General features: G+C 48.0%; 1 protein-coding gene across 4 annotated transcripts in view; it reads right to left on the bottom strand.

Annotated features, from left to right (window-relative positions):
- Nucleotides 1-19,312, bottom strand: part of LOC145362060 (vitamin D3 receptor-like) — a 138,527-nt gene that overhangs the window by 7,977 nt on the left and 111,238 nt on the right. For all 4 annotated transcript variants that reach the window (XM_080218114.1, XM_080218113.1, XM_080218115.1 and 1 more), the window contains 2 exons: nt 17,552-17,703; nt 8,850-8,966 (listed from right to left, as the gene is read on the bottom strand). In XM_080218114.1, coding sequence (XP_080074240.1) covers nt 8,850-8,966; nt 17,552-17,703 — 269 coding nt within the window. The remainder of the gene's footprint in view (nt 1-8,849; nt 8,967-17,551; nt 17,704-19,312) is intronic.

Below are 19,312 nucleotides of genomic sequence, written 5' to 3'. Positions count from 1 at the left end.
CCACATTTAGGACTCAAGCATAAGAACATAACGTAAGAAATAGGAGCAGGAGTAGGCCATCTAGCCCTTCGAGCCTGCCCCGCCATTCAATAAGATCATGGCTGATCTGTTGTGGCTCAGTTCCACTTTCCCGCCCTCTCCCCATAACCCTTAATCCCCTTGCCTATCAAAAACCCATCAACCCGTGTCTTAAAAATATTTAGCGAGGCAGCCTCCACCACTTCAACGGGCAGAGAATTCCAGAGATTCACCACCCTTTGAGTGAAGAAGTTCCTCCTCAACTCCGTTCTAAACCGCCCCCCTTTATCTTGAGGCTGTGCCCCCTAGTCCTACTGTCCTTTCTGAGCGGGAAGAGTCTCTCCACCTCTATCCTATCCATCCCATTCATCATCTTATATGTCTCAATGAGATCTCCCCTCATTCTTCTAAACTCTAATGAGTACAAGCCTAGTTTATTCAGCCTCTCCTCATAGTTCAACCCCCTCAACTCCGGTATCAGCCTAGTAAACCTCCTCTGCACTCCCTCCAAGGCCAAAATATCCTTGTGTAAGTGCGGCGCCCAAAACTGCACACAGTACTCCAGCTGCGGCCTCACCAATGCCCTATACAGCTGCAGCAAGACCTCCCTACTTTTATATTCAATCCCCCTCGCTATGAAGGCCAGCATCCCATTCGCCTTCCTGACCACCTGCTGCACCTGCAAGCTGGGTTTTTGCGACTCATGCAAAAGGACCCCGAGGTCCCTCTGCACCGTCGCCTGCTGCAGTTTTTCGCCACGTAAGTAATAATCCTTCCTACCATTATTCCTACCAAAGTGGACCACCTCGCACTTGCCAACATTAAATTCCATTTGCCAGTTCCTGGCCCATTCGCCCAGCCTATCTAGATCCTTCTGCAGACTCTCCACACCCTCCGCGCAATTTGCCGTTCCACCAATCTTGGTGTCATCAGCAAATTTCGACACCATACACTCGGTTCCCTCCTCCAGATCATCTATATAAATGGTAAAAAGCTGAGGCCCCAGCACCGACCCCTGGGGCACTCCACTAGTCACCAACTGCCAATCCGAATAGCACCCGTTGACCCCCACTCTCTGCCTCCTATTTGACAACCAATCCTCTATCCACGCTAACACCCTACCCCCAACTCCATGTCCCCTGACCTTCTGCAATAACCTCTTGTGAGGTACCTTGTCAAACGCCTTCTGAAAATCAAGAAAGACCACATCCACCGGCTCTCCTCTATCCACCGCCCTAGACACATCCTCATAGAACTCCAATAAATTTGTCAGACACGACTTCTCCTTAACGAAACCGTGCTGCGTCTGCTCTATCAAGCAATTCCCCTCAAGATGCCTCATTATTTCCTCCTTGATGACGGATTCTAACATTTTACCTACAACAGATGTTAAACTAACCGGCCTATAATTCCCTGCCTTTTGCCTGGCACCCTTCTTAAACAACGGCGTAACATTAGCCGTTTTCCAATCTTCCGGCACTTCCCCGGAATCCAGCAACGTTTGGAAAATAACCACCAAGGCATCCACTATCACCTCCGCCATTTCTTTCAGAACCCTCGGATGCATTCCATCCGGTCCTGGGGACTTGTCCACAATCAGTCCCTCCAGTCTGTCGAGCACCGCCTCTCTAGTAACAATAATGTCATTGAGACCCTCCAGTCCTACCACCTTTCCATCGCTAACACCTGGCAAATTATTCACGTCCGTGAAGACCGAAACAAAAAAGTTATTCAAGACCTCAGCCATTTCCCCATCCCCTACCACTAAGTCCCCCCTCTCATCCTCTAAGGGTCCAACATTCACCCTAGCCAGCCTCTTCCTTTTTATATATTTATAAAAACTCTTGCTATCCTTTTTTATATTAAGCGCTAGCCCAGCTTCATAGTTTATCCTACCCTTCCTTATCAACTTCTTTGTCAATCTTTGTTGACTTTTAAACCTCTCCCAATCCTCTTCTCGCCCACTACTCTTAGCTACTCTAAACGCCTCCGCTTTTAGTTTAACACTTTCCTTCACCTCCTTCGTTATCCACGGCTTATTACCTCTCCTCCTACGGTCCTTTTTAACCATCGGAATAAATTTCTGCTGAGCACCAAGAAAGATCTCCTTAAAGATCCTCCACTGCTCCTCAGCAGACCTACCTTCCAACGCGCTCCCCCAGTCAACATTCGCCAATTCGTCTCTCATCCTACCGTACTCCCCTCTGTTCAAACAAAGGACGCGTGTCCGGGAACCCACTTTCTCCTCCTCCATCTGCACCAGAAACTCCACCATACAATGATCACTCTCCCCAAGAGGATCCTTCACCACAAGGTCCCTAATTCTACCCGCCTCATTACATAACACCAGATCCAAGATAGCTCGCTCCCTCGTCGGCTCCAACACACACTGTTCAAGGAAACTATCCCGGCAGCATTCCAAGAACTCCTCCTCGAGCCCACCGCGTCCAACATGGGTCGACCAATCAATATGTAGATTGAAATCCCCCATAATTATCGCTGTTCCATTCCTGCACGCAGCAATTATTTGCGCGTTAACAGCCCGCCCCACCTCCAGATCATTATTCAGGGGCCTATAGACGACACCCACCAGCGTCTTCCTCCCTTTGCTGTTCCTAATCTCCACCCACAACGATTCCACTTCCTGCTCTTTGGTTCCTATATCATCCCTTGCTACCACCCTGATGCTATCCTTAATCAGCAGAGCTACGCCCCCCCTTTTTCCTCCTGCCTATCCTTCCTAAACAGTTGATACCCCTGGACATTCAGCTCCCAGTCCCTGTCACCTTGCAGCCACGTCTCTGTAATGGCCACCAGATCATATCCATTTGTGCTGATCTGCGCCACCAGCTCATCCACTTTATTCCGAATGCTTCGTGCATTCAGATAAAGTGCCTTCATCCCAGCCTTCACCTGGACCCTATTTGCCAGAACGCCACCAACCATACTCACGCCCCCTACTCCTTTCATTATTGGGACATCCTCGGCCTCTTCCTTTACCTGTACCCTCTCCTTAACTTTAGACCCTGTAATGTCACCTACCCTCGCACCCTCCCCCCCACTAATTAGTTTAAAGCCCTGTCTACAGTCCTATTTACACGATTCGCCAGGACTCTGGTCCCAGCACAGTTCAGACCAACCCCATCCCTCCCGAACAGGTCCCACCTACCCTAATACTGATGCCGATGCCCCATAAATTCAAACCCATTCCTCCCGCATCAATCCCTGAGCCACCCATTCACTTCCTTAATCTTATCAACCTTACGCCCATCTGCACTCGGTTCAGGCAGTAGCCCAGAGATAACCACCTTGTCGGTTCTACTTTTTAATTCCATTCCCAGCTTTTCATACTCCCTCCCCAGACCCTCAGTTTGCATTTTGCCTACGTCGTTGGCACCCATGTGTACCACAACGACCGGATTCTCACCCTCCCATTCCAGGTTCCTCTGCAGCCCAGATGCGACATCCCGGACCCGAGCACCAGGCAAACAACACACCCTTCTGTGCACTTTGTCATTGTGACAAAGGACAGTGTCAATACCCTTCACCCCACTATCCCCAATTACTACTATGTTCCTTTTCACCTTCTCTTTGCCTATGTCCTGCGTCTGCATCACTGTACTGTGTGCAGTTTGCTCACCAACCTCACCTCCCTCGTTCTCGTCCACACTGGAAGCAAGAACCTCAAACCTGTTATGCAGATTGAGAGGCTGAGGCATCCGCTCCCCACCCTCCTTCCTCCGCTCCCCACCCTCCTTCCTCCGCTCCCCACCCTCCTTCCTCCGCTCCCCACACACATAATGTCATCTGACATTGCAGCCCCATATCAAGGAAGGCGCTATCCGTTATCTGATTGCTGTTTGTACAAACCAGGTGGGGGTCTTACCAAACAATGACAGTGTTGTTTCCGGTGAGAAAACCAACATATTTCTCTCCAGAGAAACACACCGGTTTTCTCTACAGATCTTATGATGCTCTGCCAAAATAAATCAAGGGGTGGGGCCTCAACACACTGGCAAAGCCCGGCTGCACAGAGATCAGGGCACCCTGATCATAACGTGAGTAACCTTCCCCCCAGCCCACCATGGAGATCTCAGGGGCACCCCTCCCCATTCCCGAATGGGGTTGGCATTTCTCTACCCCCAGCCCACTCCATGATCATCAGTTCACCCCCCCAGTCTCTCCTTGATCATCGGCCCCTTCCTCTCCCACCCCTCAGTCTGAGCCGACACCCATCCTCCACCCAGCCCCTCCCACCTCGCCCCTCAACAGTCATCGCTGGCATCCCAGCTCCTCTGTCCGCTCCCAGCCCCACCACATCTACACGAATCTCTCTGCACCATGAGAACACCCACTGTGACCCACCCCTTGGCACTACCAGGTTGGCATGCACATGGTGCCAACCTATGCCCAAGGGGCAGTGCCAGGGCTCTACCTGGCCATGTCCCTCTACCCCGGGGACTATAGTTACCTTGATGTTCCCAGGAAGGCCCCATGACTGGTTTGTTCCTAGATGAACCTGATGTCACATCAGCACTGTCTGGTGAAAGGTGGGTTAATTATATTAAAACCTATTCAGATCCATGTTGTGAGAAACACAGCTCACAGTTAAACAATTTAGTCAAGTCAAGTTCTGAAGGAGCAAGATTTTATTTGACGTTCTTGCAAGACCGGGTGTCTAGCGAAATAGGCACACCTCACATAGATTTGCAGCACATTTTATACCTTTTTACAAGCATTGTAATGGCTTTGCAACGTGATGTTCTCTCCTAATTGGTGGTCCCTGTCCCATCTATGTGTTAACATTCTCCTATTGGCTCGAGGTGTCATCCCCTCTACCCCCATCCAACAATGTCTCCTGTTATCACAAGAGTGCATTAGCAAACTCATCCATCTTATCCAATATTGTTACATGTCCAGTTCAGACTGGTAGTAATCAATCCTTTGCCAACTTAATCACTGCTGTCCCGACTATCTCAGTGACCCCTTCCCCCTTTTATGCTTAGTTGTATAAACAACACATCTTGCAGACCATTTGCTTTTTATAACGTGGGCCTCTTACATTCCTGCAGGATGTGGTGTATGCTTCACTGCACATCACATCTCTGATGTTATCTCTACATTACAGGCAGTCTTTTTATTATCCCTAAGTATTGCTGTGTTAGCAGCATCGAACCTTATGTCCTATGTTTGTGACTAAACTCACAGTTGTTTCCATAAAGTGGGTTATCAATATGCCTAACTATATCCAATCTATTTAACTTTAAGCTATTTCTCCATGCTCTACAAATACATGTGTTAACAACATCTTTACCTATTGCTCACAATGTAAAGCAGGTTCATGGCCATTGTGGGTGTGAACTTGACAATGTCACCAGCAAGGGGTGGAGAAGATTTGAAACCATGCTCTCGCATCAAGAACTGTGATTTCTGGATCTTAAACCCCCACTGGCAGTCACACAGACGGTGAACATGGCTCAAGATCTCCCATCCGCTGTGTGGAAACTAACTATTGCATTTTCAACATTACAACATTGGGCGGGATCTTGAGCCCACACTCTCCATGCGCAAGATTACTGCATGGGGCTCAAAGTCCAGCGAAAACTGTAAATCGCAAATCTCACTGGTGAGATGCCGATTTTCCCTGTACCTCTGGCGATGTAACCAAGTTTACGCACAGAATGGGTGAAAATTCTATTTTAATAAATGTGCACATATTTACCCCCCACCCTCCCCTGGTCAAATTATCCCTCCCACTAAATTTTCAAACTGTTTACAGGAGGTTTGCCTCAGCATGAACCAGCTAGCGAGGATCGTGTGGGGGTGTGGGCGAGGGGGAGTAAGCTTTGTGTTCTGATCGGGGCATCCTCAATCTCAGTGGAGCCTGTTGCTGGCTCTCGGAGGGCAGAATTTTACCGTTGAGAGTCTCCCCCTCATCAGAATGACAGTGTAAACCACACGCACTCTTATTCCCTAGAGCTGGAGGCTCAAAATCTGGAGGGAAATCTGGTCTGCAGAACTGGAGAGCTTGGCACCAGTTCTCTCGCCAGAGCTGACACTTGGCCAAGTTTTGATAAGATCGCCCCCAATGACTATGCTTGCAGAGTATTTCATTGCGTGTGAAGCATTTTGAAACATCCTGAGGTCGTGACAGGCGCAATTTTTATTTCTTCACCCACTTGTGAAAAGCTCTGCATCAGCAATTATGGTTGGACAAAAATAACTGAAAAGGCATCAAAAAGCTAAAAACAGGGGCTGAGTTTGAAGGAAATTCAGTGTCATTCTTCCAGAATAGCAACCTTATTCCATTCCATTCTGGGAGATGTGTTAAAGATACTATGACTTAAGCTAAAATTAGCCTTCAGGGTGTAAATCACAAGCCAGTTTGATTTTAAGGTGTAAATTATATTTCAGAAAGGGTGCCTCAACTAGCTCATTTCAGCCAATGAACGATAATTTAATATTACCACGACCACATTAATTGCTATCACATCGGCTATATTCATTTGAACTCAGCACGTTCTCCCCATGTCTGCATGGGTTTCCTCCCACAGTGTGAGAGACACGTTGGCTAGGTAGATTGGCCATGCTAAATTCTTCCTCAGTGTACCCGAACAGGAGTGTGGCGATTTTTCACAGTAACTTCATTGCAGTGTTAATGCAAGCCTACTTGTGACACGAATAAATAAACTTTTAACTTACTCATTGGAGTCAGAATTCAATGCACCCCCCCCACCCACCACCATCGTGATCGGAGTCAGAATTCACCACCCCCACCCCCCACCAAAACGATTGGAGTCAGAATTCAATGTCCCCCCCTCAGCGCCAGATCCACCCCCCCTCCATGATTGGAGTCAGAATTCATGCCCCTCCCCATGATCAGAGTCAGAATTAATGCCCTCACCCTCCCAATTGGAGCTGGCATTCACACTTTCCCCTCCTCCTGCCCACCTTCTCTGCCGCCTCAGAGTCGGCCTCTCTTTCCCCCAACAGTCAATGCCGGCACCTCCTGAACATCAGACCCCTTTCCTGGCAAGCCCCACCAACACAGTCAGTGCAAGCACCCACCACGCTCTCCCTCCCCCCTGCTCAAACGGTCACTGCTGCCACCCCCAGTTCCCATTTTCTCCCCTGGCCGGCACGATATAGAGAAGAATTCCACCCTATCCCCACCCTGTGCAGTTCCCACTGGTGTGGGGTGTGGCGGTTGGTGGTGGTAGCGTAGAGGCTCAGCTTGCCTGTAAGAACATAAGAAATAGGAGCAGGAGTAGGCCATCTAGCCCTTCGAGCCTGCCCCGCCATTCAATAAGATCATGGCTGATCTGAAGTGGATCAGTTCCACTTTCCCGCTTTCTCCCCATAATCCTTAATTCCCCTGTCTGTCAAAAATCTATCTACCCGTGATTTAAATATATTTAGCGAGGCAGCCTCCACCACTTCAATGGGCAGAGAATTCCAGAGATTCACCTACCCTTTGAGTGAAGAAGTTCCTTCTCAACTCCGACCTAAACAGCTCCCCCCCACCACCCCACCCCGCTTATCTTGAGGCTGTGCCCTCTAGTCCTGCTCTCCTTTCTAAGTGGGAAGAATCTATCTACCTCTACCCTATCCGTCCCCTTCATTATCTTATACGTCTCTATAAGATCCCCCCTCATCCTTCTAAACTCCAACAGTGTGGCCAGCTGCTGAGCACAAAGGGTACCTCGATCTCCCAGTATACCTACCCCACACCCCAATCATCTCCCACCCCACCCAATCACTGCCCCCTCCCCTGGATGCCCCAGTACCACAGGCTTCAGTGATGACTCTCATTTACTCTGCAGCTGAGTACTGTTCACCAGTACGGCCAAGTAGCTGCCATACCTGACATACATCAAATCTGGATTGTATGTCACACCTGCTGTGTTGAACCTTCTTTATTTTTATGGTTCTCATTTGAAAATTATGAATTGGAGCTCCCAGATGTTTCAGGAATTTATCCATGGAATGGTTTATTCATAAAAGGTAGGGTTTGTGTTCCGTGGGGAGAGAAGGGGGGGGGCATGCGGGGAGAGAAGGGGGGGGCGTGCGGGGAGAGAAGGAGGCGCGCCAGAGTCTCTCACACTCCCCTCCGCACACTCGCTCGGTCGCTCACTCCCCTCCGCACACTCGCTCGGTCACTCACTCCCCTCCCCACACTCGCTCGGTCGCTCACTCCCCTCCCCACACTCGCTCGGTCGCTCACTCCCCTCCGCACACTCGCTCGGTCGCTCACTCCCCTCCCCACACTCGCTCGGTCGCTCACTCCCCTCCCCACACTCGCTCGGTCGCTCACTCCCCTCCCCACACTCGCTCGGTCGCTCACTCCCCTCCGCACACTCGCTCGGTCGCTCACTCCCCTCCGCACACTCGCTCGGTCGCTCACTCCCCTCCGCACACTCGCTCGGTCGCTCACTCCCCTCCGCACACTCGCTCGGTCGCTCACTCCCCTCCGCACACTCGCTCGGTCGCTCACTCCCCTCCGCACACTCGCTCGGTCGCTCACTCCCCTCCGCACACTCGCTCGGTCGCTCACTCCCCTCCGCACACTCGCTCGGTCGCTCACTCCCCTCCGCACACTCGCTCGGTCGCTCACTCCCCTCCGCACACTCGCTCGGTCGCTCACTCCCCTCCGCACACTCGCTCGGTCGCTCACTCCCTTCCGCACACTCGCTCGGTCGCTCACACTTGCCTGGTCTGTATGGATTACTACGCCATCAGGGGCAATCAGCCCTGCTCTCCATACTAACCATGTATTTTGTGTTAATGGCAGTATTTCTGCTTTGTTATTGAAGCTTTGCTGTCATCCTTACCAGGTGAGAGGATGCAAATTGCCATCAGAAGAACATGTTCTTGTTCATGTAAATTCAGATTCTTCAGGCCAATCTGAAACTTGATCAGTGGTTCCAGCAACTCCTCGGAATGACCAGCTAGAAAGAGAAGAGGAAAGTGAACCTCTCTCTGGATACACACATAAATCTTCTTTATAAAATCTAGGGAAACATCTGAAAGTTAAATTTTACTGTGAAGAAAATCAGTAAGGCAATGTTCCAAGTGAATTATTAATTTGTGTTTCTTTCGCCCTCATTCCTTGACTTTCGGTTAGATGATTCAAATAATCCTTCAAATAAATGATCATAAAAGAAGTTGTAATCATTTTCTGTTCCTACACACTGCCTGACATGATGGATTCATGTACTGAACATGCATAATCCTCCCTTTACAATGGACTTCAAAATCCCATTGCATCAGCTTGCTTTGACTTGAGATGAACTGAAACTTAGACCCCAGCATTTCTATGGAGTTGGTGCATGTGTCTGTGGGTCAGAAACTTGGAACTGCCAGGAGCATGCAGGTCAGGTTAAATTTCATGGCAGATGCTCATTAGAATTCCTTTGCTTTGCTTCTAGCGAGCAACCAGCCAGACAGTCCAGCAGGCTACCAAATAGAAGGATTAGAGGTCAGTGTGGTGGGCTCAGAGCACAGTTGCAAGAAGGGAAAGCTTGTGGGGACTAGGCAGAAAGAGGGAAGGTAGAGATATTAGCTGAAAGTTTGCTTGGGTGAGTGGGAAAAGCATTCCTGCACCTGACCCACAAGCCGTGCTGGAAGTGCACTTACCTTCTGGATCTTACAGCTCCCATCTCTCTTCAACTGCCAGGTTTCCCAAGAATTACACACTCTAATTTTTCTTTTAGCATTTAGCCAACTTGTGTAAGCGCGTGGACCCTTTATGCATTTGGGTGTGGCAGTGCATAAGCAATAATTTAAAGGGAGCCAATTTGTGCAAAACCTTTGTGGGAGCCTTTGGATTCCTACACAGTCGTGAATGGTGCTGAACATTGTGCAATCATCAGTCAACATCCCCACTTCTGATCTTATGATGGAGGGAAGGTCATTGATGGAGCAGCTGAAGATGGTTGGGCCTTGGACACTAACCCTGAGGAACTCCTGCAGTGATGTTCTGGTGCTGAGATAACTGACCCGCCACAACCACAACCATCTTCCTTTGTGCCGGGTGTGACTCCAACCAGCAGAGAGTTTCCCCCTGATTCCCACTGACTCCAGTTTTACTCGGGCTCCTTGATGCCACACTCGGTCGAATGCTGCCTTGATGTTAAGGGCAGTCACTCTCATCTCACCTCTGGAATTCAGCTCTTTTGTCCATGTTTGAAGCTGTAATGAGGTCAGGAGCTGAGTGACCCTGGCAAAACCCAAACTGGGTGTCACTGAGCAGGTTATTGCTGAGCAGGTGCTGTTTGATAGCTCTGTCGATGACCCCTTCCATCACTTTACTGATGATCGAGAGTAGACTGATTGGGTGGTAACTGGGTTGGATTTGTCCTGCTTTTTGTGTACAGGACATAGCTGGGCAATTTTCCACATTGTTGGGTAGATGCCAGTGTTGTAACTGTACTGGAAGAGCTTGGCTAGGGGAGTGACAAGTTCTGGAGCACAAGTCTTCAGTACTATTGCTGGAATGTTATCAGGGCTCAAAGCCTTCCCAGCATTCAATGCCTTCAACCATTTCTTGATATCATGCAGAGTGAAGTGACCTGGTGAAGACTGGCATCTGTGATGCTGGGGACCTCAGGAGGAGGCAATGATGGATCATGCCCTCGGCACTTCGAGCTGCAAATGTTCCAATCTTGCCTTTTGCACTGATGAGCTGGGCTTCTCCATCACTGAGGGTGGGGATATTTGTGGAGCCGCCTCCTCCAGTGAGTTGTTTAATTATCCACTACCATTCATTGCTGGACGTGGCAGGACTGCAGAGTTTAAATCTGAACCATAGATTGTGGGATCGCTGAGCTCTGTCACTTGCTGCTTATGCTGTTTGGCACACAGGTAGTCCTGTGTTGTAGCTTCACCAGGTTGACACCTCATTTTGAGGTGTGCCTGGTGCTGCTCCTGACATGCCCTCCTGCACTCTCCATTGAAGCAGGGATTGATCCCCTGGCTTGGTGGTAATGGTCGAGTGGGGGATATGCCGGAACGTGAGGTTACAGATTATGGTTGAGTACAATTCTGCTGATGGCCCACAGCACCTCATGGATGCCCAGTCTTGAGTAGTTTGATCTGTTTGAAATCTATCCCATTTAGCACGGTGGTAGTGCCACACAACACGATGGAGGGTATTCTCAATGTGAAGATGGGACTCTGTCTCCACAAGGACTGTGCTGTGGTCACTCTTACCCATCCTGTCACTGACAGATGGCTCTGCGGCAGGCAGCTTGGTGAGGATGAGGTTAGGTATGCTTTTCCCTCTTGTTGGTTCCTCACCACCTGCCACAGTCCCAGTTTCGCAGCGATGTCCTTTAGGATCCAGCCAGCTCGGTCAGTGGTAACATCACCGAGCCACTCTTGGTGATGGACATTGAAATTCCCCAGAGGAGTACATTCTGTGCCCTTTCCACCCTCAGTGCTTCCTCCAAGTGGTGTTCAACATGTGGGAGTACTGATTCACCAGCTGAGGGGGGAGGGCAGTAAGTGGTAACCAGTAAGAGGTTTCCTTGGCCATGTTTGACCTGATGCCATGAGGCTTCATGGAGTCCAGAGTTGCTATTGAGGCTTCCCAAGGTAACTCCCTCCCGACTGCATACCACTGTGCTGCCACCTCTGCTGGGTCTGTTCTGCCAGTGAGACAGGACATACCCAGGAATGGTAAGGGTGGTGTCTGGGGTGTTATCTGTAGGGTATGATTAGGCTGTTTCTTGACTAGTCTGTGAGACAGCTCTCCCAATTTTGGCACAAACCCTCAGATGTTTGTAAGGAGGATGTTGCAGGATTGATGGGGCTGGGTTTGACGTTCTGGTACCTAGGTCGATGCCAGGAAGTCCATTCAATTTCACTCCTTTTATTCAGCCTCCTAGGGCTTTGATACAACTGAGCAGCTCACTCAGCCATTTCAGAAGGGCAGTTGAGAGCCCAACCACATTGCTGTGGCTCTGAAGCCACACACAGGCCAGAACAGGCAAGGAGGGCAGATTTCCTTCCCTAGGAGACATGAGTGAACCAGATGGGTTTAATCGTAGTTGCCATTTTTCAATAATCAGTCAATATATCTTGCATCAAATACAGAGCCTTGAGATTCTGCCTCTAATTATTGTCATCATTGTGGGGGTTCATAATGTAATGACTTTTGCTCTATATCCTGTAACCTTTTAACCACTTGAGGGTACAGAGGGGAGAAAAAGAGGAAGCTAATACATAACTCGTGTTCAGCATCCAGTCTCACACAGCCAGCATCTTATAACCGGGAATAAAGGTTGTGAATGGGAGGAAGGCTAATATCAATACCTAAAGACAGGACGAACAGATGGATTGGGAGCAGGTACTTCCAGCAAAATCCATATCAGAGCAGTGGAAGTCATTCAAAAAGGAAACTGAGAGAATAACATTGAGAGGCTCACATCTTCCTGTAAAGATAAAGAGTGGGACCAACAAGTCAGGAGAACCCTGGATGTCAAGGGATATAGAGGATTTGATAAGGGAAGAAAGGCAGATAAAGGGGGCTTGAAACACTGGATGCCTGAGAGTATAGAAAATGCAGGGGGTACTTAAAAAAATTCTGAGAGTGAAGAGCGGGCATGAAAAAGCACTGGTGGACAAAATAAAGAAAATTCCAAGGTGTTTTTCAGGGCAAGAATGTAACCAGAGAAAGAGAAGGGCGCATTAGAAACCAAAGTGGCAATCTGTGTGTGTGAGTCTGAAAGATGTAGGTCAGGTATTAAATGAGTATTTTACATCTGTGCTTACAATGGAAAAAGACAATAAAAGTATGGAAAAAAGGAGGGGAACTGTGATATAATTGAACAGATTAGCATTGAGAGGGAGGTGTTAGCAGTTGTAGTGAGTTTAAAAGAGGATAAACTCCCTGGCCCAGATGAAATGTAACCACAGCTGCTGTGAGAGGCAAGGGAGGAGATTGCAGGGGCAATAAGCTCTGATGCTAACTTTCAAATCCTCTCTGGCCACAGGAGAGGTGCCAGAAGACAGGAGGACAGCTAATATGGTACCATTATTCAAGAAGGGAAGGAGGGAAAAACCAGGTAATTACAGGCCAGTGAGTCCAACATCACTGGCAGGGAAATTTTTAGAAAAAACTTTGAGGATTAACTAAGGATAGTTAGCGCAGCTTTGTCAGGGGGAGATCATATTTCACAAATTTGACTGAATTGTTTTCGGTGGTGACTAGATGTGTAGATGAGAGCAGTGCAGTTGATGTAGTTGGCATGGACATCAGTAAGGATTTTGACTAGGTCCCGCATGGGAGACTGATGAATCATAGAATCCCTACAGTGCAGGAGGCGGCCATTCAGCCCATCGAGTCTGCACCAACCACAATCCCAACCAGGTTTTATTCCCGTAACCCCCACATATTTACCCCGCTAATCCTCCTGACACTAAGGTCAATTTAGCATGGCCAATCAACCTAACCCGCACACCTTTGGACTATGGGAGGAAATGAAGAAGGTAAGAGTCCATGGGATTCAGGGCAATTTGGCAAACTGGATCCAAAATTGGCTTAGTGGTAGGAGGCAGAGGGTCATGATTGAAAGTTGTTTTGGTGACTTAAGTTTGTGTCTAGTGGTGTACCTCAGGGATGAGTGCTGGATGCCTTGCTTTTTGTAGTGTACATTAATGATCCAGATGTGAACGTAGGGGTGTGTGATCAGTAGGCTAGCAGATTACATGAAAATTGGTGGTGTGGTATATAGCGAGGGGGAAAGCCTTAGATGACAGGGTGATACAGACAGGCCAGTCAGACATTGGCACAGTGCCTCACAGCGCCAGGACCTGGGTTCGATTCCAGCTTTGGGTGACTGTCTGTGAAGTTTGCACATTTTCCCTGTGTCTGTATGGGTTTCCTCCGGCTGCTCCTACAGTCCATAGATGTGCAGGTTAGGTGGATTGGCCATGCTAAATTGTCCCTTAGTGTCCATAGATGTGCGGGTTAGGTGGATTGGCCATGCTAAATTGTCCCTTAGTGTCGAAAGATGTGTAGGTTAGGGCGATTGGGCATGGTAAAGGTGTGGGGTTATGACAGGGAGAAAGGGAAATCTCTGCTGCAGAATGTAATTCTATAATGATTTAACATCCTGCCAGGTGACTGGGGGGCATGGAGGTTAAAGTGATCTGGCCACTTCAGAGTTTTCACAGTTGACAGGAATGAAGATTTTAGTCACAGAGCTGCCTGAAATCACCATGTCAGGGGTGATCTTCAGGTCTGCTAGGGCTAGAAGGAACAGTCTAGCCATGGAAGCCCCATCGCAGGGACAGTACCAAGATCAACACCTTGATCCCAGCCCAAGCATAACCAAACCAGGACCCTTGGGGGATCTTTCATCTGCAGCTTTGCCACAGGAGATGGCATTATGAGCACTGGACTTACCTCCTTGATCCTCCCCTTGGAGTCCAAGGTGCCAGACCAGGGTGTCAGTGCCTGTCTCCAACCATGGCGATCAGGGCATCCTTTTTAAAGCCAGCTGGCCAGCAAGATTCGTGGGACGCAAAAATTTGCATACTTTTATGCAAAAAGTATCACCAGCATGAAACACTCCGGCTTTGCCACTGGCGTGGGCACTTGGTTCTGATTCAGGAGAATCGTGGCTTGTGACACTATAAACACTGGAGTTGATTGTTGTTTGTCAAGGCAAACAGGTTCGTCTATAGATGCCTAATGCCTGAAAATGGCCTGAACCATCTTCCTGAACCATTTCTTGCTAGTGGCAATGAACAACGAGACAACTAGGAACATCTGTTGCTATATTGCCTACCCAAATGAAATACGCAGCCGTGATTAATCTCATGAACAGTAATGCTATGTTCTATGTAATATCTGGAGGAACAGCTCCACTCTGGGGCTAGCATCCCTGGAGCCAATACCTGTGAGTGACATTTGAATATACGCTTGCATACTTGCAGCTTAGCTTAAAGCTGAGCAGATAGACAGGGTTGGCCAAACTCGGTTGGGTGCCCAGTCTGCTTCCCTGTGGCTGGAATGATTTAATTTCTTAATCAGCATGTAATACACCATGTGTCATATTTGCCCCAGTTTTCTTAATACCCTTCTCCACAGGAGTCTGTGGATATTGCAGAAGGATTTGGTACACATACAGTCATACCCACTGAAGTAGAATGAGTTGCACAGTCCCTAGTTGGAGAGGTGTACAGAGGCAGACCCATTGTGTGGTACTTTCCCTCAGGGTGATATTTGATTATTATGCAGTGTACCCAGTACTGACCGGTAAAACTATTGCCTCACTAGTACTGTCCCACAAAGAGCTCAGAAGTTCGAGATGAGCAGTTCCTGCTTGAGGTAGAGGGGTTGGGGGGTTGGGGGTTGGGGGGCAGGGGCGGGTGGCATGTTACTTAGCTTACTCCCATGTTACTTGAGAGATTGGTGTAATCTGTCCTTGGTTTATATGGAATTCAGTGCCAAGGATCTTTGGTGAGTCCGCGAAAGATCTGTATTAGCATTTCCTCTAAATCGGCTTCTGCTCATGAACTTGCAATGGCCAACTCAGCTTGGTTGGATTTCTCAAGACTTACTGAATAATGTAGAAAACTGAGTCCATTTTGTTTAAGCACTTTTTCTGAAACAAAGACAAACTGGCAATTTGTGATCTGGCTTTTAGGGACAACATAATTATAAGCATCAGCGATTATGAATTTGCTATTGCATTTTGCACAATATTTAAAACCTTTCTCAGACACGCTGATCCAACTACAGTGACTTTGCTTTGCAGGCAATGTATTGCATGGATCAATGCTAAAGGGTGGACCACTTAACCCTTAGGATGCAGATGGAGCAAAATCTAGAGTGCAGAATTCTCATTTTTGCATTGCCATTTTTATGCTAACACAAGCCTTATTTTGCCAGCAATATGTGTCCTCTCTGGGAAAAAGCTGTGCCTTTTCCAGCTGTTCCTCCTAGTGGGATCTTCCTCTCCCGTCGACACCGCATCCTTCTCCTTCCCCACACCCCCCCACGCACCCATGGCTTCCCTGGTGGCAGGGGTGCAAACACTGGGAAACCCCGCTGACAGCAGTGGGACTAGAAGATCCCACTGCCAGCGAATGGTGGGCTGCCTCTGCTGCCACAAAACATGCCATGGGGATGGGCAGGGGAGCAGAAAATCCCACCCTCAGTCTTTTAGGAGTCATGATCTCGCGCCAAGTAATGATCAGAGGAACCTTTTCTTGCACGAGTCACAGGAGTGGCCACTGGTATTAGCATATGATCTGAAGTGCACGCAGCTGATTTTCCTCTGCTGCAGGTCCAGGGATCGAGGACAAGATTTAAGGTAATTGGCAAGAAGCAATGGAGACATGAGGAGAAAGCTTTTCACACAGCGAGTGTGGTGGGAGCTGGTTCAATTGAGGCTTTCAAGAGGGAATTGGATGAATACCTGAAAAGGAAGCATGTTATGGGAAGAAAGCAGTGGTGTAGCACGAGAATTGCTCTTTGAAAAGCCAGCACAGACACAATGGGCTGAATGGCCTCCTTCAGTGCTATAACAATTCTGTTATTCTTTAAACCAATTAGGTCAGGTTTCCACCCCTTTGCATTGTGCAGGGATTTCTTGTGGGCTGGTGATGGAATGGGAAGATGTGGGGTGCGGAGCAAGAATAGGGAGGGGGGGTTCATGTGTGACAAAGAAACGGCTATGCCAATATTAGGTATAAGAAAGATTCAACCTATCTAATTGGGGGTGGGCTGGGGCTGGAGAGGGTGTGGAGCATGGGAGGTGGGCTGTCCATTTAGAGTTCCACCCAGAAGCATGCCTTAGGCCTTCTGACCAGTCCCACTCAGATTGAAGGATCCAAGTGCGGGCCTAGTTCCACCTGTTGGGAGTCACAGAAAAGATAAGTCCTTTCTGTGGCAAGTGCAAGTGTAGGACAATTGGGGTGGAAGACTTTCACAGCCAGCAACCATTAGCACTGGGAAGTAGGATTCCTAACTTTTGTCTTGATAATGACAGCTCATTGTCTGAATGTGCCAACTGGCTCCTGGCAAATCTGGAAGAGCAACAAGAACAACAAACGCAAAACACCGCGGATGCTGGAAACTTGAAATCAAAAGAAAAATTGCTAGAAATACTCAGCTGGTCTGGCAGCATCTGTGGGAAGTGAAACATTTTGAGTCCAATCTGACTCTTCTTAGGAACAGATAAAAAACATGACAGGCCAGCTCAAATGAACAGAAAACAAATTTGGCATGTTTGATTCATTTACCCTATTTTTGTAAAAGATTGGAAACTTTGTATTGAAATTCTGAAAATGAGGGGTTAAATGCAGTCGCACAAAACCATTAGCTAGGGAGAAGTGAACTCACACAAAGGTGAGTGTCCTGGGCCTTTATTCAATATTGGAGGGGAACACGGGTGGCCCAGTGCATCTACAGTATCATTGAATTCTCAACATGTGGTTTTCCCAGAATCTGTAAAGCCCGGTTGCACTTGTGTGTGGAGAATGTAGAATGAATATGCTTTGGTTTCCTTTAACTGCTTACCTTTGGTGATGTCACTTAAATTATATTTGAAATCATCATTTCCACAGTTCCAGGACATATCCTCCAATGTGAAGGACTGGTTTGATCGTAGCATAATAATTTCAATTGCACTTGACTTCAGAAGGGAAATTTGGTCATCCGCAGACAACTCCCTGCAGATTGAAGAAGTTGTCTCCTTAGTAAATATTTCCGCATCAAAATTTCTGTTGCAAGTTAATTTTTATTGATATTTATCCAATAATGGGCATACATCTCTCTCCACCATTAGGTCCCATATCTCTGTCACTTAGGGCAGATGGTCATTTTGTTTCCTTTGCCAGCGTCTTCCTTGACTGGATGGTCTCTGTTTAATTTTCTGTCTCCCTCACCTCTTTCAGAGAAATGATGTGGTCTCTGAGTGGCGCAACTCAGGGTTGGAATACTAGGGCTTGGGAAGTGGAGGGGTGTCATTCAAAGCTGAAATGCCATTCATCGTGTGGGTTACTTACTGCTCAGTATTGCCACCACACCAGCACCTCTTTTCTCAGCCCATTTTGTTCTGCAACAATGATTTGCTAATCAGAAACACAGATACGAAAAATAACAGGCTTAATGCAAATTTAGACCAGAATTCTCCAGTCTCATCCCCCCATTGCCAGCAGGATTGGAGAATTTGGCGCTCAGCCAAATCTCCGCTCACTGTAGCAGGACTGGAGAATCCCAGCTGCGGGTGAGTTGGAGAATTCCAGCCGTTAGAGCTGAAATGGGCTTGTGGTATGGCACAGAGCCACACACATCAACAAGGTCCCAGCTCAGCTCCTATATTGAGTTAGCTCATTTCCGTTGGGGCAGCAGTGTGAGTGTTACAATTAGCATTAGTGTCCATGGGCTACAGAGGAGAGAAATCAATCTGAGTCCCACTGTCAAAGTGTGTAGGAATGGTCGGGGAGGACGCAGTAAGGCTTGGCCATGATGCTTTCACAATTAATTTTGTGTTACTTGGTGCCTTGGATCACACATGAACTAGGTTCAATTCTGTGAGGCGTTGAAGGGCGACCAGTGGCAGCAGAACTGACTTCCAGCAAAGGTCACTGCCCTGAGGAAAGGAAGGTGCAAACTGAAAACAAAACTATTTGGTTTAGTTTTACAGAGTTATTCAAAAGGCCCAATCAGTGCTTATAAAGCCATTTAAGTGATGGGAGAAAAGGGCAAAGGAGAGCACGAGATGGACAGGACACAAATAAACTGGTGGTGGCTGCTTTTTGTTTGACAGCTCTTTCACAGGCATTACAATTTATAGTGGCAGTAAGGCAAAGTTAGAAGTTAGGAATTTTGCCGGCAGCTTTGCAAAATCAGGAAAAATATGGATTTTTAGTTAGCTTTCTTGCAATCATCATTTACGCAGCAAATAGCAGCCAATTCTTGCGCTCAGTGATGTTGCGTACCAAATATTATTCTAAAAGATTACACACACGCATATGTACAAATGAACAAGGAACAGGAGTAGGTCACGGCCGCTCCAGCCTGCTCTACCATTCAATAAGATCGTGGCTGATTTGACTGTAACCTCATTCCCAGCAAACCCTCGATAAACTTTCACTCTCCTTGTTAATCAAGAATCTATCTAGCTCTGTCTTAAAAATATTCAAAAATCCTGCTTACACAGCCTTTTGAGGGAGAGTGCTCCAGAGACTCTTGGCTCTCTGGGAGAAAAAGATTTGTCCTAATCTCTGATCCCTTATTTTTAAGCAGTGACCTCCCAGTTCTAGATTCTCCCACAAG

This window comes from Carcharhinus amblyrhynchos, chromosome X, assembly GCF_965287045.1.
Source record: "Carcharhinus amblyrhynchos chromosome X, sCarAmb.v2.hapA, whole genome shotgun sequence".
NCBI lineage: Eukaryota > Metazoa > Chordata > Chondrichthyes > Carcharhiniformes > Carcharhinidae > Carcharhinus > Carcharhinus amblyrhynchos.
This window is presented reverse-complemented; position numbering and strand designations above follow the sequence as displayed.